The sequence below is a fragment of the Verticillium nonalfalfae genome, assembly GCF_003724135.2.
Source record: "Verticillium nonalfalfae strain VnAa140/NRRL 66861 chromosome Unknown scaffold_61, whole genome shotgun sequence".
In the NCBI taxonomy this organism is placed as follows: domain Eukaryota; kingdom Fungi; phylum Ascomycota; class Sordariomycetes; order Glomerellales; family Plectosphaerellaceae; genus Verticillium; species Verticillium nonalfalfae.
Genome location: NW_021167286.1, coordinates 1 through 18,718, shown reverse-complemented (window position 1 = coordinate 18,718; position 18,718 = coordinate 1). Strand labels below are relative to the sequence as shown.

At 57.3% G+C, this 18,718-nt stretch overlaps 5 protein-coding genes across 5 annotated transcripts; 2 read left to right on the top strand and 3 right to left on the bottom strand.

The window, feature by feature from the left end:
* Positions 1 to 381: 381 nt before the first annotated feature.
* ATG13 (autophagy- protein 13) lies at positions 382 to 3,296 on the bottom strand (the record flags this gene model as incomplete). Its single annotated transcript, XM_028641689.1, has 3 exons — positions 382 to 2,838; positions 2,909 to 3,010; positions 3,066 to 3,296. 3 exons carry the CDS (start codon positions 3,294 to 3,296, stop codon positions 382 to 384), a joined length of 2,790 nt encoding a protein of 929 aa, XP_028494356.1.
* Positions 3,297 to 5,569: 2,273 nt separating this feature from the next.
* D7B24_007580 (uncharacterized protein) lies at positions 5,570 to 10,518 on the bottom strand (the record flags this gene model as incomplete). Its single annotated transcript, XM_028641688.1, has 2 exons — positions 5,570 to 5,715; positions 5,787 to 10,518. 2 exons carry the CDS (start codon positions 10,516 to 10,518, stop codon positions 5,570 to 5,572), a joined length of 4,878 nt encoding a protein of 1,625 aa, XP_028494355.1.
* Positions 10,519 to 12,591: 2,073 nt separating this feature from the next.
* ODC2 (Mitochondrial 2-oxodicarboxylate carrier 2) lies at positions 12,592 to 13,836 on the top strand (the record flags this gene model as incomplete). The annotated part of the gene is made up of 6 exons (XM_028641687.1): positions 12,592 to 12,637; positions 12,708 to 12,730; positions 12,794 to 12,804; positions 12,872 to 12,901; positions 12,964 to 13,050; positions 13,119 to 13,836. 6 exons carry the CDS (start codon positions 12,592 to 12,594, stop codon positions 13,834 to 13,836), a joined length of 915 nt encoding a protein of 304 aa, XP_028494354.1.
* A 182-nt stretch (positions 13,837 to 14,018) lies between these two features.
* On the bottom strand, positions 14,019 to 15,918 carry D7B24_007578 (uncharacterized protein; the record flags this gene model as incomplete). Its single annotated transcript, XM_028641686.1, has 3 exons — positions 14,019 to 14,444; positions 15,090 to 15,674; positions 15,739 to 15,918. The coding sequence occupies 3 exons, from the start codon at positions 15,916 to 15,918 to the stop codon at positions 14,019 to 14,021; spliced, it is 1,191 nt and encodes a 396-aa protein (XP_028494353.1).
* Positions 15,919 to 16,632: 714 nt separating this feature from the next.
* SUP35 (translation termination factor GTPase eRF3) lies at positions 16,633 to 18,654 on the top strand (the record flags this gene model as incomplete). The annotated part of the gene is made up of 1 exon (XM_028641685.1): positions 16,633 to 18,654. A coding segment is annotated over one exon (2,022 nt), but the record flags the coding sequence as incomplete, so codon positions are not given.
* Positions 18,655 to 18,718: the final 64 nt, after the last annotated feature.

Here is an 18,718-nt window from a genome sequence, read left to right as displayed (position 1 = left end):
GCATGCCCTTTACCCCTCGCTGTCCACAATCCACACTCCCAGGTCAAACCACGCCCGACGCCGAGTCGCCGTCTCCTGACGACCTATAAAATAAATATGAGAGAAGAAAAAAAAAACCCTCAATGTCTGTCTCCCGCCATGAGATATGGAATGACATGCAAAATAAAAACACCCCCGAGGCACGCCGCTATGTGAGTGCGCATACACGTAGATCAAACTCCCTGCCGACGCCGACCGCGACAGTCCCTCATCCTGGAAACATTTTGGTGCAATGGATCGGCCCTGCCACCAGACGCGCGGTTCGCACAGTCTCTGCGAAGCGACGCACAACAACAGCCACGCGGGCAAGAGAGGACGGTACGACACCTCGCCGAACGGCTTTCACCATCCTCTGCGGGACACTCCGCGCGGCTCATACTCCGCACGGCTGCCCAGACCAGCCTGCCCGCCGCCTCGGGCCTCTTCCAGGCTGCGGCGTCCTTGCGGGTCCATCTCGGACATGTCGAAGAGGAGCGGCTCGTCGTCTTGGTTCTCTGTCTCGCCGCGCCCATAACGGCCAGTCGTTGACGCCGTGAAGCTCCCCCGCGACGACTGCGGCGGCGTCTGACCGCGGCCCGCCGGCGACATGGAAGCCATGCCGGTGTATCGCCGCCTGCCGAATGGCGAGCTCGAAGGCGCCGAGATGAGCCCGCCCGGCGGCTTGGAGCCATCAGACGAGCCCTGGTTCAGCATCTCGACAGACCCGACAGACCGGATCTGAGCTGCCGGTTGCAGCGACGAAGCATCGTGCGCCGTGGCCGACTCACCCGTCTCAGCATGGCGGCCCAACAGCATACTCAGCGTTGGAGGCTCTCGATCCTCAGCCCCCAGGCTGATGCTTCTGTTGCCTCCAAAGGCAGCATCGCCATCGTCCTCGTCTGCCATGACGCGGTTCTTTTGCGCCACAGAGCTGGATCTGCGCTGGTGCGTCCCGAGCCGGGGGGAGATGGGAATATCGATCGCTGTCGTTCCATCCTGTGTCACCGTGTCCTCCCTGGCGAGCTCCGCTGCGCTCGTCGGCGGCGCGTTGGCTCGCGCACTCCTGCTTGAGCCATATCGAATGACCGAGTTCTCGCTGAGTCGCGACGGCACGGCAGGCGTGTGAGGAGTGTGAGGCGAAAGCGGTTTGCCGGGCGAAGAGGAGAGGGACACAGAGGCCGGCGCCATCATGCTTGGCACGTTGGAAAGCTGCCGGCTTGAGGAACTGGAGGACCGCTGCATCTGAAGGGACGAGGTCATTGAATCCGTCAGCGCATTGTTCGAGTCCCTCATGGCGTGAAACTTGGACAGCTGGGCCACGGTCCTATTCGTGGCCGACTCCCCCCGCTTGGCTGGCTCAAAGCTCTTGAGCGTCTTCTTACTGTCCAAGGCTTTGAGAAAGTCGGAAATTTGGTCGTCGTCCGTCTGCAAGGAACCTGAACTAGCGTTGCCGCCGACCTCGGCGAGAAGGCCTGATCCAGGTTGCGCTGCGGACGAGGATAGGCTGCCTCGTCCACTGCTGCCCTGTTCATCGTCGCCAGCCTTGCTCTGTCCGCCAAATGAAAGCCTCCCCTTTCGGTGCGTGTGCGTGAAGCTGCTGCTGTACCGACTCGTGGACACCGGTCGCGGCGAGCCTACCAGGGTATCTCCGGAGGGGGGACCGCCGCGTAGCGAGGCAGGCATACCGGCCGTAAGTGACGTCCGATTCCTCGGTTGTGACAGTGCAGCGGCCAGGCGAGAAGCTGAGCTTGGTGAGGCTGGCGATTCAGAATCCAGTGTCCGTGGAATTGGTGAGCCAGAGAGGGAGCCGGCCTTGAAAGGCTGGAAAGATACAGACGGGCGCCTAACACCGCCTCCGGTGAACCCTCGCATAGTCGGTCGCACAGGCAGCGAGTTGGGCGGATTCGGCTGGAAGCTGGCGGGCCTGGAACCCGGCGGCGAGCTCGTGTCGGACCCCGGGGGCCTCACTGCCTTCAAGGCAGACATCGGGCTCGTACCCAAGGCTCCTTCGCCATGAAACGTGGACAGGCTGCCGTAGGTTTGGCGCAGCTCAGAGAGTCCCGTGCCGCGCGAGTGGGATGGCAGGGAGCCGATTTCGACATCATCGCGTCGGGTATGCGTGCGCTGCGGCATGGAGGGCTTGAAGAAATTCTCGTCCACGCCCATGAATCGCGAGCTGAGCAGAGACTCTGCATCATCAATGCGAAAGCTACTTTCGTTGCGGTAGGTAACCGATGCGACGAGGCGGCCAACTGGCACTTCAAGGTCGGCGAATAGATAATCAGTCACGACTTCGCCATGGCCATCATGTAACGGGTGCCTCAGGCGATCGATCCCGCGAGCGCTTGGGTCTCCGGCCAGAATGCGACATCTCGGCTCCAATGCAGGGTGAACACTCTTGTTCAGCGCCTGCTGAGACGTCTTCCACGCAGGAAGAACCCGTGCCGTGACATAAAGGGAGCGGAAGAAGACAATGATCTTCTTGTAGATGGTGGGTAGAATGGGACCGAATTCGTCGAGGCCCGTAGCGGAATTGACCTTAAGCTCGATGCGCCATCGCTCCAGCACGACGTCCGTATTTCGGCGCATGACGCGGTTGGGGTTGTCGTCGCTTGAACCAGACGAGTTGAGAGCCTCCATGACGTCCCATCTCTTTCCATTTTCATCGACGATGACGAGACTCTGGCTAGACGTCAAGCGCGATGTGTCGAGGTAGGTTTCGATGATCAGCGGGGGCGGTCTGTTGTCGAGGGCGCTGCAGGTCCTCCATATTCGAAGGTCTTCCTTAAAGTCTTCGAAGTCTTCCGTATCAAGTTGGAACTAGAGCAGGCCACACAGTCAACGCATAGCCCGGTGATCGAGGGGAAGAGCGCGGGCTGGGTGTACATACCCATTTATTGATCTTCTTGCTGCCGGAGCCCTTGGTCGCAGAGACGGACTTGAGATTCATGCGGGACTCGGTGATCACCGAGGCTGCCTTGGTGTGGAAGTTCTAGCAGCGTCAGTACCTTGCCACAGTTTCCTGCCAATGTGAGGTAGCTAGCTACCTGTATGATTTGGTCGAGTTTCTTGAATGACTCTGCAGTCGGTCCCAACCCCGGGGCTGTATCGACGGCGGGTGATGCGGGCGGCTCGTACCCGCGGCCAGAGGCTGCCGAGCCAGCCCTCGGACGGGCGGCCATGGCTGGTTCTCTCGGGTTGTTTGTGCGTGCAGGATTTGTCTGAGGCGAGGAAGCGGGCGAGGTGAGGCGAGGGGACGGCCTTGTCTGCTGGTGCATGGCTAGATATCGGTGACCGGGCCCGCAAGGGGGTGAGCGGGTACAGGGTTAGGCTCGGTCCGGATTCAGGGGGGTATTCTCAAGATCAATCTCCGAATGCCTAGGAACATGCTCTTCCATCCTCACACAATGGCTGAAGAGTGCGGTTTGCGAAGCTAGGTCGGGGGTGTGTCTTTATGATGTTCCCCGTGAGAACGTCGTCCGGCCGGTCTGTGGTGCTGAAGGGGGCGTTCAGAGAGCAGCCATGGAACACGCAGACTGGAGATTGCGATTCGATCGATTCGTTGCGGAGGACGAGGGAGCCGATGATGGGTTGCGAGAGGCGGGTGTGGTAACCCAGAAGCGGAGGAGTGCAGATGATGGACGATAAGGATAACGGAGGCGCACGGGTCGGTTGCAGGTGGTGCCGATGACAAGGGCGAGTCGTGGCGACAGCAGTAGGTAACGGAGGTTGAGTCGGAAGGATCGGTTCTCAGTGCTTGATCTGGGCGAGCTCGATGAAAGTCATCTGTTGAAGGGTTGACAGAAGCCTCGTGATGTGCCCAAAGGCGGGTGCCGTCATCGAGTCACACGCATTCAAGCGGTGTACAGGGTCCTTAGGTAAGGTACAGGTGCTGGGGCTCAGGGAGTCGTTAGCCTGGAGCCGAGAGTCACGCCCAGGTCAAGCCTCGGAGGAAGATAAGTAGCAGTAGATAAGGTATAGGTAATTAAATATGGGTGGACTCGATGGGGGGGGGGGGCGGGGTGATTTTGGCTTCGGAGGTCAACAGGGCGCCGGCAGGTGAAGATGAGAGTATGATCAAAGGTTTGGTCGAACAAAGGGCGAGAAGAAGAGCAATGGGCACCTTGAAGACGGAGGGACGAGGAGACAGCGAGAGGTCAGGATAAAGACGGGGGTCGTGTTGATCGCGGCAATGGAGAGACGGCGGATGAGGTGCTAGGCAAGATGGCTTGACCCTTCCTGGGCCCTGGGGGGGACCGACCGCTGGGCGCCTCGTGCGCAGTGCAGCGCGCAGTTTCCGTCATCACAAGCGCTGGAGTTTCCCCCACAGGGAACTTCCACGCAGTACATGTACGTCTCCTGCTCTCCTACCTGGGTCGGTAGGTAGGTACCACGGATGGTGACTGGGGGGTGGCCAAGTGGAAGTGGGGAAATGAAGGAAGCTCCACAGGTACCTAGCCTCTCATCCTCTGTCCCGCCTGCCCGCCTTCCATCCACCATCCATTGAGGTGTGCGGATGGCACCATTCCCCAGGGTGTGGTTCAGGCTGCCAAAGCCACCTAGGCTGCTGCTGAGGCTGCCTGCCGTGTCTAGCTGCCTGCCCTTCGGTCTGCCTGCCCCTAGGCCTGCGTGCCCTTGCAAGCTGAGACATCTGGCCGTTCCCATATCTCCTCCCTCACGTCGACGACACAACCAAGCGACAGCTTCGACAGGCGCCGCCATGGCCCAGCCATCCACAGGCCCCCCGATACGGACCCGGTGACTCCTCTTTTACCCCCCTTCCCGAGACGAACCAACTGCATTCATGCAGGGCACCTTAGATAGATGGGGCGCTATCCTCGACAACTCGATAAATTGCCATCATCCTGCATCTTGAGTGAGGCCAACCTACGCACCAAGCCATCCTTGACAAGATGCCAAACTACATTGGGCCAGGCACTCTGCCATTGTGGCTGTCCACCCACCCATCCACCCATTCCCTAGCCGTGCTGCAACTGTGATGTGCTATCGCGATCGACAGTCCTATCAAGTCCTATCCTCGAGTCCGTGACAACCAACCACCTCGTCTCCCGCCAAGCTTGCGATTGGTTCGGCTCACTTGCATTCAGCGGCTGTCCAGAATCCCGCGATCGGAGGAGTCATCAGGGTACGGTGCAGTGATAAGACATCAGCACGGAGAGACCCATCAGGGCCCCTAGGGTTACCAGATGACCAGAGAGGTGCTTACCTTGTAGGGCGAGGCAGGTCAAACTTTCGAAGCCTTCATCCGTGCCCATTGTCGACCATGGCGGCACTTTTGTCGTTGGCCTCGCTCCTTGTCACGCTTTACTGTCTTGTTCCAGCAGCCAGAGGCAGAAGACATGGCTCAGCACGATTCCCTTGGATATAGTAATCTGGCAACTGTCTGGGTTCAACACACATGTACGGTATTCTGTCTTGCTGGACATGGCATGACTTGATTCGGACAAGATGAATTCGAATAATCAATCAGAGAAGTAGCCCCTGGCTCTCCTCTACGACTGACAGCCAATGCCTCAAGTCGTTCGATAGTCTATAAGTGGTATTTCAGATGCAGGTAGAGAGCTCCCCCGTTGAAAACTCCGACGTTGCAGCCGTTCTGGACGGAATGCAACAATGATGTACTGCGGGTCTCATACCCAGCCATCTTCTCTAAGCCTCCGATCTGCACATCCCGGGCTATGCGCTCGTCGTGGTTGACTTGCCGCCCCGCCCACGGCTCCCTCTGCCTCTACTTTTGCTCGACGCACCACCCGCCCTGGGTGCAGTTGTGCTATCACCCGCTCCTCCTTGGCCCTGATCAGCATGGCCCTCGCCTCCGCTTTTGCCGCCGCGACCCCGGCGCCCCCGTTTGCCACCCCGCGTGGCCTTGTCTTTGTCTTTCCCGCCTGATGCCGCGTTTCTCGGTGACTGCCGTGCCTCCTCTTCCATCTGGATCCGCCGGCTCTCCAGATCCCACCATTGCTGAAATTCCTGCTCCTGCTGAATTTCTTGCATTGACCGCTTGGCCACGGCCTCGCGGACCGCTTCCTGCTCAAGCCTCTGCTGCACGATAATGTCCTCCATACCCAACCCAAGGTACGACTCGGTCTTGCGTGCCGGCGTCATGTATGACTTGGAATGTGGCACCAATGGTTTCGGTGAGTCTCGTGCTGTAGATGCCGTCGGCACAGCCGGTGAGCTGTTCTTGCGGCTCTGTCCTGAGAAACGCGTGTCCGGAGACGCGGTGCGCCGAATCGACTTTGAGGGAGCAGTTTCAGCGGCAACGAGCGGCTTCGCCTTGGGCACAGCGGCTGGAGGGGTGGGCTTGGCCGCCGAGCTTGATGCCAGCGTATCCTTGAGTGACGCCTTGGGACCCGATTCGACAGCTTTCCATGGCGCCAATTTGTTCGCAGAAGTCTCGGGTTCCCAGGCAGCCTTAGGATGACGAGCTTCAAGTTCCTGGGCGGCTTGCACAGCAGCCTGCGCTTGCTGCTGCTTCTTCCTCTCTTTCTGGGACATCCTGGGCTGAGAAGCTCGAGGCGACGATTCCTTGGTGTTCTGCGCGGCCAAGCTTGCCGAGAGAGCCGACTTTGGTGGCGTAGCCGTCATGACCTCGCGCAGGTCTAGCTTGGAGGTCGACAGAGGTGTTGCGCCCCAGGGACTGTTCGATGCCAGAGTTTTGTCCTTGCCCGCTCCTCTTGGTGTTTTCGGAGTAAATGGCGACTGCGTTGGACCGGCTAGAGGAGATACAGAGCCCGGAGACCGTGCCGATTCGGCTATGTTCAATGAGTTGGGCTGAGGGGAGGCCTTGGTGCTCTCATCAACCCTTCCTTTGGAGAGAGAAGGTTGAGCATTGGGGAGTTTTTGTCCCGGAGACCGCAGCGGACTTGCACTGATAGGAGGTGCTTCCTCATCCATATCGAACATGAGATCAGCGTGCGAATCCTTCGGGCGAAGCATAGGACTGAAAGGTTCGTTCCGATTGACCTTGGACTTGCGTCTCGTCTTTTCGATGCCCTGGATGGGGGAAATTCCTGACACATCTTCAACGCTGCCGAATCGGGTGCGGTACGGGACCGAAGTCTTTCGGTCATCTGTGGCAGCTTTGAATGCCATCTCCTTGACTCGTATGATACGCTCCTCCTCGATATCAAGCGTCAGCTCGGGATAGAGCTCATACAGTAGTCTTTCAGCCCGCCCACCACGAGCAATTGGATACCGTGCCAATTGGTTCTGGCGGACGACGTCGTCCAGTTCACTCAGCAGTTCTTCGTCCAGGTTATCCAGGAAGTGATTCTCCAGCATGGTCTCCATCTGAAGGCAAACGTATTCCAGCCCAGCATCTTTGAACTCAGTGACGGAGCAGGGACTGATCTCATTCAACAGCAAGCCGATGTTCCTTGTGTTGACGAAGTGTCCAATAATGTGCTGACAGATTTGCGAAAGCCTGTCCAACATCAGTTCGTTGGCGATGCTCATGACCCGCACCACAAGGTCCGAGAACTCGTCGAGATCAGAAGAGATGACATCGTTGAAGAGCTCGAGCCCTACATCGGCATAAAGGTGTCGAAGTACATATTGGAACGCTTCGGGGTCGGCGTGCTCAAGATCTACTCGAATAAGATCCTCTTCCTCAAGGACATGCTGCCGGCCTGCTAGCCACATGCCCCCTGATCGACCGTGGAACAGCCCCTCAAAGAAGGCACAGCGTTGACGGAGGAGCTGGCTGTGTACACGTACTTCGTCGTCTTCCAGCTCGACCATGGCATCAGCATCATCGAAAAACTCTACGTCTCGGATGGCGCTTTTCATATCTTGATCCAAAGATCGCTCGGTGCTCGTTTGAAGACGCACAGCAACCTCGAGTTTCGCCATGTGAAGCTTGGTGGCGAGTTTCATGAGTTCGTTCCTGATCTGGCGGTACCGAGGTGCCTGCGATGATTGGCGCGTAAAGTTCCATGCAGGAACAACAACATCGTCGTAGCAGTAAACAATAAGGTTGATGATAGAGAGAAGATCAAGCGACTGGAAGATGATCAAGGCTTTTCCTTGATGCTCTTCTATCAGTAGAGTTTCCGGCATTTCATATCGGCCATGGGCGCGATACTCAGCCAATGCGCCTCGCACGACACTGCTCCGCACCGAGATGAGCCATCCGTGGATGGGAACCTTGATCTCGGGAGTTGTTGAGGTGCAGATGAGTACGTCGAGCCCTGAGTGCTGAGGCGATGTGAAGTGCAGGTGCTTCTCCAGGTCGGCATTGAGGTTCGAAGATTGAAGGAGCTCATAAGGAAGATCCCCCAGTCGCTCCCTCCAGATCTCAGGATCTCCCAACGTCGAGCTATTCTTGTGGCCGTGAAGAGGTTCAGATGCCTGGAAACTCCTGAGCGCTGACAACGGCGATATGTTCGCCCACAATGTCTGCCCGTCGATACTGATCTGCTCTCTCATAACATCACAGTCCTTGCGAATGGCCGCAAAGGCGCCAAACGGAGAGCTTCGGACAGCGATAGCATTGGTGACGCTGGGGACTCGCTGGAACTTGTAGTCGTTGCGCTTGTTGCCTGATGGTCCTGATAGCCTGGTGTCTTTGGCCTTCATGCGTTTGATGCGGCGCCAGACGGCACCAGAATCCGTGCAGATGATGACAGAACCATGTTCGCCGACGCCAATTGACCTGGCGCCGTCTTTCCGCGCGTTCCAGATGCACTGAGGAGCTGTGAGGGCGCCCTTGATCTTCGCAGGATTCGTCGTCGAGGCCGCTTGAGGGGCTGCCTCTGCTCTTTGGTTCAGCGCAACAGTGAAAACGTCGCCTCTCGTTGTCAGGGCAGCGATAGAATCTCCTCCTGAAGTGATCGCTTTGATTGAGTTCCTCGACATGTCATACCGACTAGACATGGACCGAGGCGTAAATTGCTGGTTCGCGAAGACATCCGGGATCGGGAATTTGACAAAGTTGTATCCGTAGCTAGTGAATACGCACACGGTGCCGTCTTCCAGTAGGATTGTCGTGGCCTTGTCGATGGCAGAAACAGCAACTATATTAGAGGAGAATAGAGAGACTGCTACTTTTCGCGGCGCAACTTGCACTTCGAGGGATCTAGAGTCGGCGTCCATGAGCGCCAGCTGGCCCAGGTTTTTGCCCCAACAGAAAAGTGAGGTTGCCGTGTGCGCGACTGAGTGAACAGCCGAGGCAGCAACACCCAAAATGACCTCCTTCTTGAGAGGACCGAAGACTTGTCGAGGAATGACACTCATCGGCTCCCTGTCCTGCCGGGCAGGCGGTAGAGAATAACCGAGCTGAGAATTGACGTTGGATCCCCAGGTCCAGAGCTCCCCGCCGTCGGTCACAGCCATGGTGTGGTTCTGGCCCAAAGCAACCTGGGTCACCTTCTTGTCGGCCAGACTACCTTGGACGGGAAGGAAGCGAAACTGCGTGTTTTCATCGCCGAGACCCAGCCTGCCGCTGCGCCCAACGCCGCAAACATACATGTTGGAAACGGAATCAGTGGTAAGGATGGCTGTATGGAACTTGGCAAGAACAGCGTCTTGGATATACATGGGCCGATTCTTGGTGAGGGCCGGAATCTGGTCAAGAGCCGGAGGGTCATCCCGAGAAGACGGAGAGATCGCCGACGGATCATCTTTGACCATCTCGAGGTATTCGCCATAGAACCGCTGGAGAAGGTGATCGGGTCGTTTCAGGATGACCCTCTCGGGAAACTGCCTATCATCTTCGTCGCCAACTCCGAGCGAAAGGTTCTTGTTACTTCCAAACATGAAGATCTCCTCGCCCTCTGTCGCAGCTTCAAGGGTAGAGACGGACATTGCAAGGTTGTCATCGTCGTCTGAGTTTGAATCGCTGTCGTGGGCCTCGCCTTCGTTTTTCGAGTTCCCAGGCTCCTTGATATTGCGCGTACCAATAGTAGAGTTGTACACGTCGAATGGGCTGTTTCCTTCGTTGTCCTTCGTCTTGATAAGCTGGCCAACCTTCGCCACGGCATTTCCAGCAGTCTGTTCGGTCAGGATTCTCCTTTCCTTGTCGAGCAGCAGGCGAGCGATGGAGATGTTGCCGGCATACAGGGCTCTGTGGAGGGCATTCCAGCCACTCTCAAGATCCTGAGCGTGAAGATCGATAGCCGGGTGGTCGAGAAGGGCGCTGACGTAGAGGATGGCATCGGGATCGGTGGATGACGCGGCGCGCAAAAGGAGGGTGAGGCCGGCGTGGTCGCGACTGTTGACTTCGGCCTTTCCCAGTGCCGCCCCGGCAGAACCTCTGGCGCCGCCGAGGTTGAGACCAAAGCCAGAGGGTTTGCGGGACTTGGTAGCCTTGGGGGACGTGCCAGCAGCGTGCGAGCCGGGACTGTTCCCCCAAGAACCACTGGCCGCTACCACTGGGCTTCTGCTCGGTAACTGGGTGCTGTAACCGGCTGGTGCCAGCAGACGCCGAAACTTGTCGACATCGTGTTCCCAGTAGTGCTTCCAGAGTAGATGACTCATGGGCAGTGGTAGTGTTGGAGAAGGACTCTTCTTGCGCTTGCGATTGCACCTCGCTGTGGTTCTCGAAGGACCGCGGCGTATTTAAAGGTGCAAGAACGAGCGCTCGAAGGAGTTCCGGGGTCGTAGGAGGGCGCTTTGCAATTCTTTTCTGGCAGATGGCGCTGGATTCGGTTGGGTTGGTTTTGACGAGAGGTTGAAATGGTGAAAAAGCTGATAGGGTTGCCACCTGAACGTCCAGGAGGTTCAAGGACAGGTACCACTTTAGGGTGGGGGTGTTGGAGGGCGAGACGCGTTTAGGAGGTAGGCTGACACCGTAGAATGTAGGTCAAACAGCGAAGAGTTTGCGATGGTAGGATAGTCGGCCCGGGCAAGGGTAGGCGATGTTTAGGGTTGCGGCGACGTTTTCGAGGAGATGAGAACGGGAGAGGTCGGATACACCCACATTTCACAGAGGTGCCTGTGAAGCTCTCGTCACTTGTGCGCGTCAGGAAGCCCGCAGCGCCCCGCGCCAGTGACATACACGGGACGGGGGACGCACGTATCCACCCTGCTAGCTCGCCAGCTTGAGCCCCAAAAGGGCACATGGGGCGCCGCCAGTACCTCAGGACTGCCGGGAACTTTGGTCCGCCTCTGAGCATCCTGCCAATCGACGGCCCTATGTTGAGCGTGTGCTGGAGTCGCAGGCGCACATCCTTTGCTCCATCAGTCAACCCAAATTGCCTCCAACCTTGACGAGAAGCGCCGAAGCCGTTGGAAACACCTGCGCATAGTATGTGTGGGAGCTGACCCGTGACTGCTGACTCGTGTTAAAGGGCATCTTGCTCATGCTGCGCCCTTCAAGTGAATTGCGCATACCTGGGTATCTCGATGCAAAGTGTCAAATTGTCCCTGAAAGTTGCTTGGATGCTGAGATGACTCGACCGGTCTGCGTGTGCGGGTTGTTGGAGCTCCCCCCGCCATGCGTGCCTTGTCCATGCTCCTGGTTAGTCCCGCCTGGTCCAACCACAGGGAGAAGCACGATATGCGGCCTCTCGCGTGGGCCGTCCGATGATGTGCATCGCAGCGAGCCCAACATGTGGCTTAACCTTGTTTCCTGTCGCAAACAGTCCCCACAATCTTTGAGCTCATTCCCTTGTTGGTGCCAGCCAGACGATATCTTGGGCTCTCGACTTGAGCTTCATTTCCTACGCCATGAATTGGCTCCTATTTCAAGCCATCTGACATCGTTGACTTTCCACTTATGTCTTTCGAAGGGGCCTTGACAAGTTTTCGTCTGTATAATGCCTCCTCTATGAGAGCTGCGAGATAGAAGGAAAATGAAGAGGTGAATATATGAAGTCATCATGTAGTATTTTAACTGATCGCTCAGCATACCAGCATACATGTAGGGCTTGACGCTGACTTGTCTTTGGTCGTGATCCGTCATCTTCTGTGATTTTTTCGATGTTACTAGCCTTCAACACGAAACAAACCATTTGTTGACAGCTTCGTAGTTGGTCAAAAGCAGATGTGAAGTCGCTACGGTGCCAAATGTCCATCTGATCTGGTCAACCGCAAAATCCGGATCACTTCGCTTCGGGCCATGCCGACGATTGTCTTCTAGCCAAGGGATTGCGTTGGTGCGATAACATGAATGTCAAACTCGAATATAATGCCAGTTGAGGTCAACGGACCGAGAGAACATGGGACATAGTACTTGGTGACGAAGGCATCCCCCACCGAACACGCCGCCCTCACCGAAATCCAGGTCCCCACCGAGCTTGGAGCTTGCCCACCGAGAGCTGCAACCAGGGTCGCAGCACTAGTGGCCCAGCGCGAGGACAGACCCGTGGGGTTACCGCCCAGATAAGGCCACTGCCCCATGCCGAAACAAACCGATAAGGATCCCTCGGGACGGCTACCGTCGAAATTCCCGCTAGACATCAATCGGCCTTGCCCATTGATTTTCGCTTTCCACAACTCTAGACCACCCCCCCCCCCATCTTCGCGACAAACTTTCGGTGAGTCTCTGCCGAGAATTGACGAGGAAGTGCCAGGACCTGACGACAGAAGAGAGAAGACCCGTTCGCCACAATGTCGCAGGAAACGCCCCTCCCCTTCGTCTACCAGTTCGCCGCAGGTACGTCACCCCATGCCTTTGCCCGATGGCTCGTCGCGATGTCGGAGCTCCAGCTAATAACATGCGACAGGCGCCGTTGCTGGCGTCTCGGAGGTCCGTCCCACCCAGCCATCCAGGAAGGTGGACTCTTACTGACATGTAGACCGGAATTCATAGATTCTGATGATGTAAGTCGTCGCCATCTTGTTTGCTGTGCCGGCGTTGTGGTTTGGTCGCGTGCTCACAACAACACAGGTACCCTCTTGACGTTGTCAAGACGAGAGTGTAAGGAACCTCGCCGCCACCGTCCCCGGCCGACCGACCGCTCACACACACGTGTTTCACAGCCAGCTTCAGACCGGCGTGCCCACCGCTGGCGCTGACCACTACAATGGCATGGTCGACTGCTTCCGCAAGATCGTGCGCAACGAGGGGTACGCAACCCCCCTGTCGCTCCGCTTAATCATTCTCCCAGCTTACAGATGTTCTCTTTTCTCTTCAGCTTCTCTCGCCTGTACCGCGGCATCTCGGCTCCTATCCTCATGGAGGCTCCTAAGCGTGCGACCAAGTTCGCCGCCAACGACGAGTGGGGCAAGGTCTACCGCAAGGCGTTCGGCGCCGACAAGATGAACCAGTCGCTCTCCATCCTCACGGGTGCCTCCGCCGGTGCTACCGAAGCCGTCGTCGTCGTCCCCTTCGAGCTCATCAAGATCCGCATGCAGGACAAGGCCTCGGCCGGCAAGTATACGGGCATGCTCGACTGCGTCTCCAAGACGGTCCGCGCCGAGGGCATCCTGGCCCTCTACAACGGTCTCGAGAGCACCATGTGGCGCCATGTCCTCTGGAACGCCGGCTACTTCGGCTGCATCTTCCAGGTGCGCCAGCTCCTCCCTGCCGCCGAGACGCAGAGCTCAAAGGTCAGGAACGACCTGCTGTCCGGCGCCGTCGGCGGTACCGTCGGCACCATCCTCAACACGCCCATGGACGTTGTCAAGTCCCGCATCCAGAACAGCCCCAAGGTCCCCGGCCAGGTGCCCAAGTACAACTGGGCGTGGCCCGCCGTCGCCACTGTTGCCAAGGAGGAGGGCTTTGGCGCCCTGTACAAGGGTTTCCTGCCCAAGGTCCTCCGGTTGGGACCTGGTGGTGGTATCCTCCTCGTCGTCTTCACGGGCGTCATGGACTTCTTCCGCGAGATGAAGCAGCCCAAGCCCCTGAAATAGAGTGCCTAGGTAGGCGTTGACCACGGAAGCAAGGGAATCGAAAAGTTTGCTTGTATATCAGCGACATGCTCACGCACGAATAGACCTCCAGAACGAAATGCCCAAAAACATAGTTAAACAAACAGCGCGCGGTGTGGGTGACTTATGCTCGTAGCAGAGCGGTACATATCGTCTCATTATGTTCATAACTTCGTAGGGGTGTCAGTGTAGGGATCAAAGCCAATGTGCCTCCGCGCTTTATTTCGTGCCTTCCACCGATGCTCGCGATCAAGTCCCGTTGTTGATGTTTCCTCCAGAAAAAAGGCTAAGACGTGGTCGTCAATGGAGAGATGCGAAGCCTGCTGGAACTCTTGCAAGCTCGCCAATCGGATGAGCATCTCCATGAGCGAGATGGATGTTGCAATGGCACCGAAGGGGGAACGTGCCGCAAAACTCCGTGCACGTGGCGCAGATGTCTGTGCAGTAGGCTCGCATGCAGTGAGATGCGGTGCGTTCAATGACAAACTTTGAAGCTGTTCAAGCATTCTGTTGTCGACAAGGGGGTCGTCATTGGTGGCTGTAGTTGGCTTCGGCCTACAGTCGTTGTTGACACTGCTATGTTCGCTGCTCTCACCAGTGTCATGGTCATCAAAATCAGCTGCAAATACCTCGAATGCCAACCATTCCGGATCGAGATGAGGTGGGAAAGACCAGACACTGTGTGGCTCTTCGCAGTCAGTATCATCAGCCTTTATATCTGAGCTCAGGGTTTCCCCAATACAAAGACTTTCTTCTTGGATCTGCTGGTCGACGTCTTGTTGTAAATATTCGCAATCGGGAGAGGCTTCTTCTGTGGAACACGGCGACTGTACAACGGCATCGCTTGTGCTCGCTGTGGGCCGTGTGGATACATCTCGCTTCAAAAGTAGAACCGGATTGTTTTCCTCGGAGTCCTGGCCAATATTCAAAATGCGCCCTGTGTCAGCGTAGAAGATTTTCGATAATTGAAAGAGGGGGATCGATTCCCGAATCCCAGCGCGGGCAATGCCATCGAACGGGCAGTCTTGGACGTGATCATCACCATGCAGACGCCCATCATCGAGGTCCTCAATAATTTCCATATGGTAGGCGTACTCGACAGGTGTGCTAGGCGGATTTGTTAGTGGTGACGAAACATGAGCACCCGCAGGACCATGTTCCGGGGGCTTTAACTGAGGACGATACCCAACCCTGCCATCAAATACGTGGTCAAAGGGCGTACGGCACAGACGAACCCGGGCCTTGTGAAGAACTTCTTGCCATAGGGGCTTCCTGTCACCCTCTTCTATACCATATGGTTCTCGCTTTTGCGACCCGTTTCTGGACAGATCGGGTGTATAGGGCACAGTAGTCGGGGGCTTTGTAGACTGGTCGGCATGGCCTAAAAAGAGCATGTAGAGTGAGAACGTAAAACAGGGCCCGATCTGAACCGGTCTTGTGGGGTTGTAGGCATACTGCGTGTCGCCAAAGTTGAGTAGAGTGCTAGCTTGTAGCAACCTCGAGGGCGATACACCCGGTGATAAAGTTGACGTGAGGCTCTCGCCGGACGCGGTAATAGCCATGTGTAGGAGGGGAATGTCATGGTCAATACGAGCCAAGAGGTCTTTCATGTCTGCAATTATTCGGCCAAGCTGGATAACCACCTGTTCCGGAGGGGAGGCGCATGGCGATTGTTCGATGGTGAGGGCAACTTCATCAAGTTCTTTGTTGAGCGAAGTAATGGCGACATGCAGGGCTCTGGCAATAGGCACGGCAGATTCAAGGAAGGCGTTTCCTCTGCCTGACTTGAACTCAATCAGATCGATAGCTGGCGATACGACCTGATGTCATCAATGATAAGCCAAAGCTCGGTAGAAGGAAGGGAATGAAATAGTTTGAACCAACCTTGATCTTACTGTTGAGTTGTCTCTGCAGTCTCTTGAGGTCAGTTCGAATAGTCTTGTCGTCAATCTTTTTCATGAGGCGAGAACACTGAGAGACGGCATAAGTCGACGTCAAGGCAAGACCTGAGCGCATAGCCATATTGAGGGCTTGGTAACCAAGTCGAGAGAGTAGGGCGTCCATGATGGCCAGGTGTCATGACGAAGGGACATGCTGTTGCAGCATGGAAGAAGTCTACGCGGCGAATTATATTTCAGACCTCACCTTTATTGTCGTCGTTCATTAGCGAAGGCAGGCAGCTTTATTATTTGCAGGCAGCACGTCCAGCGCCTCAGCATGGCAGGCAGAGGGTGGTGAGAAGGTGGGCTGGCGGGGTGACCCATAGCTGCCGCAGGTAAACCATGGAGGGGCAAGTACACAGTGTTGACAGCTGCACCCATCCCGCAATTTCTTACCTCTCACTGCCTCTCCATGCGGCATGATGAGACACAGGACAGTGCGTGCCCAGACTTGATGCCTCGCATACCCCGCCTGGTGGGGTCACAGGTGGTACCCGACAGACAGCAGCCAACCTCTTTGGTGGTGGTCGGGCGACCATTGCCAAATTTCCTCGCAAAAACTTGACTTGAGCATTGTTACGGCCAACTCTTGCCAACGACAGCCTGACACATATCAGCCTTGGAATCTTTCCTTTGACGCTGCTTCTGCCTTGCGAAAACACGAGCGTCGACTCAGCAATCGCTGTGACTCATCCGGTTGTCGGCTCTTCCACATTCTCTTTCGGATTACCCCTCCGCGAGTCACTCTTGACAGGCCACCCACCGCAGACCGCATCTCGGTTTAAACACGCATCAACAGACCAACACACATCAACGGAACATCACGACTACCCCCAACATGTCGAACCTCAACTCGTGGGAGGACGATCCTGCCGCCCAGCAGGACGAGAACCTCTCCCAACAGGCCCAGCAGCAGCTCAACATTAACCAGCAGCCCAACCCCAATGCGGGGTCTTTCCGTCCCGGTGTCGCCAGCTTCCAGCCCGGCGCCCAGAGCTTCAACCCCGGCCAGCAATACGGTGGCTACGTGCCTCAGTACCAGCAATACTACAACCAGGGCTACGGCGGCGGCGGCTACCCTCAGTACGGAGGCGGCGCCCCTGGTCAGGGTCAGGGATACCAGCAGTACGGACAGCAGGGAGGCTACGGTGGCCAGCCCGCCTATAACCAGGGTTACGGACAGCAGCAGTACGGCCAGTATAACCAGCAGCAGCAGCAGCAGCCGCCGCAACAAGCTGCGCCGACTATTGCCAAGCGCGACAATGCGCCAGCCGCCGCCCCTGCGGCTGCTCAGCCGACGGTCAAGAAGGAGGGCGGTGCCAAGGTCCTGAGCATCGGTGGTGAGGCCCCCAAGCCCAAGGCTAAGGTCCTCTCTATCGGTGCTGCCGCTGCGCCGCCCAAGGAAGTCAAGGAGGAGAAGAGGGAGCCTGCCGCTGCTGCGACCACTGCCGCCACCGCCGCGCCAGAGGCCGGCGCCAAGGCCACCGCTGCCAAGGCCATCGAGAAGACTGGTGCGACCAGCAAGTCTGGCAAGACCTCTCCCGTCCCCTCATCTGGCCGCTCGAGCCCTACGGCTGGTGGTCCCAAGGGTCCCGTTCGTGATGCCGATGCTGTCGCCAAGGAGCAGTCCGCCGACGTCGACGATGAGACGCTGGAGGAAGTCTACGGCAAGGAGCACGTCAACATTATCTTTATCGGCCACGTTGATGCCGGCAAGTCCACCCTGGGTGGTTCCATCCTGTACGCCACAGGCATGGTTGATGAGCGAACCATGGACAAGTACAGGAAAGACGCCAAGGACCTCGGTCGCGAGAGTTGGTACCTGTCGTGGGTCATGGATCTGACAGCGGAGGAGCGAAGCAAGGGTAAGACGGTCGAGGTGGGACGCGGCTTCTTCGAGACGGAGAAGAGACGCTACAGCATCCTCGACGCCCCTGGTCACAAGACGTACGTTCCCTCGATGATTGGCGGTGCGTCGCAGGCCGATGTCGGTATTCTCGTCATCTCTGCCCGTAAGGGTGAGTACGAGACGGGCTTTGAGCGTGGTGGCCAGACGAGGGAGCACGCCATGCTGGCCAAGACGCAGGGTGTTAACAAGCTCGTCGTCGTCATCAACAAGATGGACGATCCTACCGTCGAGTGGTCTCACGAGCGTTACATTGAGTGCACAACCAAGCTCGCGCAGTTCCTGAAGGGCACGGGCTACAACCTCAAGACGGACGTCATGTTCATGCCCATTGCGGCACAGCAGACCATGGGCATCAAGACGCGGGTGCCCAAGGAGAAGGCGCCCTGGTATGACGGCCCCTCGCTTCTCGAGTACCTCGACGGCATGAAGACGCTGGAGCGCAAGCTCAAGGCGCCCTTCATGATGCCCGTCGCGGCCAAGTACAAGGATATGGGCACCATCATCGAGGGCAAGATCGAGGCGGGCGTGGTCAAGAAGGGCATGTCCCTCGTCATGATGCCCAACAGGCAGACGGTTGAGGCTACTGCGGTGTACGGCGAGACGGAGGACGAGGTCAACATTTCGCAGTGCGGTGACCAAGTACGCCTGCGACTCCGTGGCGCCGAGGAGGAGGACATCATGCCCGGTTTCGTGCTGTGCTCGCCCAAGCGTCTCGTACACAACGTGACGGCCTTTGAGGCGCAGATCCGCATCCTCGAGCTCAAGAGCATCCTGTCTGCCGGCTTCAACTGCGTGCTGCACGTGCACGCCGCCATTGAAGAAGTGACGTTCGCCGCGCTGCTGCACAAGCTCCAGAAGGGCACCAACAGGAAGAGCAAGCTGCCGCCCTCGCACGCTAAGAAGGGTGACAGCATCATTGCGCGCATGGAGGTGACCGGCGGTGCTGGCTCGGTTTGTGTGGAGAGGTTCGAGGACTACCCCCAGATGGGCCGATTCACTCTGAGAGACCAGGTAC